The sequence below is a fragment of the Babylonia areolata genome, chromosome 27 (assembly GCF_041734735.1).
Source record: "Babylonia areolata isolate BAREFJ2019XMU chromosome 27, ASM4173473v1, whole genome shotgun sequence".
Classification (NCBI taxonomy): domain Eukaryota; kingdom Metazoa; phylum Mollusca; class Gastropoda; order Neogastropoda; family Buccinidae; genus Babylonia; species Babylonia areolata.
Genome location: NC_134902.1, coordinates 25,219,226 through 25,224,225, shown reverse-complemented (window position 1 = coordinate 25,224,225; position 5,000 = coordinate 25,219,226). Strand labels below are relative to the sequence as shown.

At 49.9% G+C, this 5,000-nt stretch overlaps 2 protein-coding genes across 2 annotated transcripts in view; one reads left to right on the top strand and one right to left on the bottom strand.

Moving 5' to 3' along the window:
* The window catches only part of LOC143301033 (signal peptide, CUB and EGF-like domain-containing protein 3), a 96,755-nt gene that overhangs the window by 26,905 nt on the left and 64,850 nt on the right, over positions 1-5,000 (bottom strand). The gene's annotated exons all lie outside the window — the stretch shown is intronic.
* LOC143301549 (melatonin receptor type 1B-B-like) lies at positions 2,797-3,921 on the top strand. The gene has a single exon (XM_076615928.1). It carries the CDS (start codon positions 2,797-2,799, stop codon positions 3,919-3,921), a length of 1,125 nt encoding a protein of 374 aa, XP_076472043.1.

The following is a 5,000-nucleotide window of genomic DNA, read 5'->3' as shown; positions in this document are numbered from 1 at the left end:
AGTATTCATCAATTTGATGAATATTGTAATATCCGAAGTGTGTGAGAGTATATTGCAACAATTTAATCAAATATCAGATAGAACGGAATCCCCGAAACAAGGCAGGTGGTGGGGTTGGATGTGTGTGTATGTGTGTGTGTGTGTGTGTGGGGGGGGTAACCTTTTGTCGTGTTCGACAACAAATGATGTTCAATCTTTTCTCCATCCTGGCTGAACCGACATGCCTCGTCCTCCTCCCTTTCACAGCGACACGCACTGTTTGCTGATTCCAAACGAACGTGTCAGCTCTGCAAAATGTCAATGACCCGAAAATCGATATGATCGATAACGTGTGCAAAAGATCATGCGAAGGGACATAAGATTACCGGACGATGCGTTGCTTCCCCCCAACCCCTACCCCCTTTTTTCCACAAAATAATTGAGTTATCTAACTGGAAGCAGCAGTGACACAACGGGAAGATCAAAATAATGACGATGTGTTGGTATTACTGTTCGCAAATTAGATGATGACTGATGATGATTTATTAACACTTTTGTACTGCCAGAGCCTAAAATTAAAGCTATTTAGGCAGTAAACGCAAATTAACCATGGAAAACAACAACAGGGTGGTAGCGGGGCGGGGAGCGACAGACGGCGAGAGTCAGAATGATCGTGAAATGATTGATTTTATTGGACTTCGTAAGCACTAGTCAGTGGAATAACCTTGTACATTTACTCAAAGGCAAAGGTATTCAAAAATCCGAATACACACGAAGAAGAAGGGTCCAAGGCCGGGATACTGTGAAGAGATGCGCATACTATAACAGCACTGGCAAGACTGAAGCTTATATTGAGAGACAAGAACATCAGTCTCAGAACAAAGCTGAATCTACTTCATGATGATGATAATAATAATAATAATAATAATAATATATAAAGTATTCATACGGCGCTGAATTTTGTGCAGAGACAAATCAAAGCGCTTTCACACCAGTCATTCCCACGCATGCCTAATTCTAAACTTGAGAAACTTAAGACAAAGAAAAGGCAGGGGAGGACGGCTATCTTGGAAAGAAGACAGACTTCAAAAGGGCTGAGTGAACAGGCCTGACGAAGCGAAAAAGGAAGTTTATCCCAAATGCAAGGTCCAGAGACAGAGAAAGAACGGCAGCCGACAGTGGAGTGTTTGAATCTGGGTTTGCGCAAGCAGAGTGGATCCGAAGCCGATCGTAGAGAGCGAGATGGAGTGTAGAGGTGAGGGCAGCCACAGAAACAGGAAGCGGCAGATTTGTGATGATGCAAAAGAGGAGTGATGTGCTCAGATCTTTTCTTTCTGAGGACAAATCGGGCAGCTAGCTGAGTTTTGTATGCGCCGAAGGGACTGAATGGATGAAGCAGACAAACCGGACAATTGAGTTACAGAAGTCAAGGCGAGAGAGAATGAGAGAAACGATAAGTCTAGATATTGTTGAGTCGGTGGACAGATATTTCCAAAGGGAACTGATGCGTCGCAATTGACAACAGCATGATTGGCAGATCTGACCGATAATTTTTTGCATGGACAGTGTGTTGTCAAGGACAACGCCGAGGTTCCTGACTGAGCTGGAAAGAGGGACAGGTGTACTGCCAAGTTTGATTGTATCAGTTGTGATGGAAGAAAGTTTTTGTTTCGTTCCGATGATGATTGCTTCGGTTTTGTCCACATTCAATGGTTATTCATGTAGTCATCCAGTTTTGAATGTCCAGGAAGCAGTCAGATGTTTCTAGCAAGAGCGACGACAAATTTTCAGGGGTATCACTTTTCTGAATCTTCTGCGTGTCAAGAATACACAAGATTTTTCTTACTTTTTCTGTTTTTTCCAGGTAGCCTAAAGTATCGATGTTGACAATAATGATGATGATGCTGATAGGCATAATGATATTCATCATCATCACCATCGTCGTCTTCGTCATAATAATATATATATATATATATATATATATAGAGAGAGAGAGAGAGAGAGAGAGAGAGAGAGAGAGAGAGAGAATAAAAATAAACAGCACATTCCAGAAATCAGCTCCAGGTGCTTTACGATTTCTAAACACATGGTATTATACATAACACATTACATCAGTGTTAAGTATACACGTACACTAAAACGTGGCCATCGATCCCACACAAACCGGTATGATTGCTGATAAGCAAGATTAGTTTATGGTAACGCCAATCGAATTCTGATGACCGTTATACTGTTCTACTCTGTGGGTTTTCTCACACACATTGTTGCGACTGCACTGCAAGCGATGGGCGTTGAGTGTGAAGATGCTGTCATTTATATATGTGTGTGTGTGTGTGTGTGTGTGTGTGTGTGTGTGTGTGTGTGTGTGTGGTCAGGGGTAAACGATGAATCAATGTGTGTGTGTGTGTGTGTGTGTGTGTGTGTGTGCGTGTGTGTGTGTGTGTGTGTGTGGTCAGGGGTGGTCGGTGACTCAATGTGTGTGTGCGTGTGTGTGTGTGCAGGTAAGTAAACGATGTATCACTGTGTATGTATTCGGGGAGTGTTGTGTTGGTGGGGGATGGGGGGGGGATGTGAAGGGTGAATCAGTATCTATCCCACTTATGAAATGAATGGTGAGTGCGTATGTCTGTCTGTGTTCAGGATGTGAACGGCGAATCGCCAACATCTTTCAGAAAACTATCATCACACACACACACACACACACACACACAACACGGGTCTCTGACTTCAACAACGCTCGTGTCCACAGGAAGCTAAGCCAAACACACACAAAAAGGGAGAGGAAGAAAGCCAGCCAACCAAGGAAGCCAGGAAGCAATGAACTACACGGAGGAGCAGCAGAAGGAGAAGGCGGGGGTTGGGGAGGAGGAAGACGCCTTCACAGGAGAGCAGCTGCCCACGTGGGCGCTGGCGGTCGTCGGCAGCCTGCACACCCTGACCTGTGTCAACGGGGTGGCGGGCAGCCTCCTGGTGCTGACGGCGCTCTTGACCATCCCCTGCTTCAGGACCCCCTCCTCCTCCACCTACACCGTCTTCCTGGGCAACCTCACCCTCACCGACCTCTACTTCCAGACCTACTTCTTCCCCACCCTGATCATCGGGTTCATCCTGGGCCGCTACCCTGCTGTGAACACGGCGCACTGCCTCGTCAACGCCTACGCCGCCATGTGCTGTTACTCCGTGTTCGTGCTCACCCTCACCGCCATCTCCTTCGACAGGTACATGCGGGTGTGCCACCCTTCCGCCCACAGGCGCCACTTCTCCTGGAGGAGCAGCGTAGGGCTGTGCCTGGCCATCTGGGTGGTCGGAGGACTGGTGCCTCTCCGCGGGGCCTTGAGGGGCCAGCTGGGCTTCGACACCAAGACCTTGCTCTGCTTCACCAAGGCGACCGCCGACGGCTCTGTTTCTCTGCCTTACCTGCTGTGTTTTTTCTTCGCTCTCTTCGCGTCTGCCTTCTTCAACGTCAGGATTTGCACGGTGTACCGCGCGGTTCGGCGCCGCGTCCAGCAATCGTCGGCGTCATCGGCGGCGGCGGAAAGCGCGGACCACCGACGCCGTGCCGCGGCGGTTGCGTCGGCGACGGCGTCGGTGTCAGCGTCGGCGGTGGTGTCCCTTCCTCAGCCCAAGACGGTGTCCTCTTCGGACCTGAGTCTGCTGCGGTCTGTGGTGGTGATCCTGCTGTGTCTGGTGGTCCTCGTGACGCCGGGGTCCGTGACGCGGGCGCTCCGCTCAAGGGTGGAGGTGGACGGTACGCTGTACGCCTTCTTCGTCTGGCTGCTGTCCTTGGGCAACAGCATCGACTGGGTCGTCTACGGCCTCTTCAACCGCCGCTTCCGCCGCGGCTACCGCGCTATCCTGACGCGCTACCGTTACCGCTTCTGCTGCTGCTGCACGTGCTGTGCCGAGGAGCAGAGTGCCACCTCCACCGATACTCCAGACTGATGTTGTAGATGTATATCATTCTATCCCCCATCCCTGCTGTCGCTCTCTCCGTGTCTCTCCTTCCCACTCCTTCTCTCTCTCTCTCTCTCTGTTTCTCTCCTTCTCATCCACTTCTTATTTCTCTCTCTGTCTCTCTCTTTGTCTCCTTCTCACCCACCCCTTCTCTCTCTCTCTCTCTCCCACTCTCTCTCCTTCCCACCCAACTTCCTTCTCTCTCTCTCTCCTTCCCACCAACCTCTCTCTCTCTCTCCTTCCCACCCAACTTCCTTCTCTCTCTCTCTCTCCTTCCCACCAACCTCTCTCTCTCTCTCCTTCCCACCAACTTCCTTCTCTCTCTCTCCTTCCCACCAACCTCTCTCTCTCTCTCCTTCCCACCAACTTCCTTCTCTCTCTCTCCTTCCCACCAACTCCTCTCTCTCTCTCCTTCCCACCAACCTCTCTCTCTCTCTCCTTCCCACCAACCTCTCTCTCTCTCTCTCCTCTCTCTCTCTCCTTCCCACCAACTCCTCTCTCTCTCTCCTTCCCACCAACCTCTCTCTCTCTCTCTCCTTCCCACCAACCTCTCTCTCTCTCTCCTTCCCACCAACCTCTCTCTCTCTCTCTCCTTCCCACCCAACTTCCTTCTCTCTCTCTCTCCTTCCCACCAACCTCTCTCTCTCTCTCCTTCCCACCCAACTTCCTTCTCTCTCTCTCTCCTTCCCACCAACCTCTCTCTCTCTCTCTCTCCTTCCCACCCAACTTCCTTCTCTCTCTCTCCTTCCCACCCAACTTCCTTCTCTCTCTCTCTCCTTCCCACCAACTCCTCTCTCTCTCCCGCTCACCCACCCCTTCTCTCTCTCTCTCTCTCTCTCTCTATGGCCCTACACCCACCCCAGCTCCTCCGTGATGTCCGGGGTCTTTCACAATCAATAGCGTCCCCGCCTTCTGGAAATTATATCCCAGAATGTTCCTCTTTTCTCTTGCTTTCTCAGTTTTTGCCTTTCTCCATGACTTTCACTGTTCTCTACTTTTTTTCATTCCCCTTTCTTTCCTTTTTTTTTTCTCTAGCAAGCATTGGACTCTCTCTCTCTCTCTCTCTC

Bases quoted from the DNA above. Each gene is read 5' to 3' on its own strand.
- LOC143301549 (XM_076615928.1), top strand. From the start codon at position 2,797: ATGAACTACACGGAGGAGCAGCAGAAGGAGAAGGCGGGGGTTGGGGAG.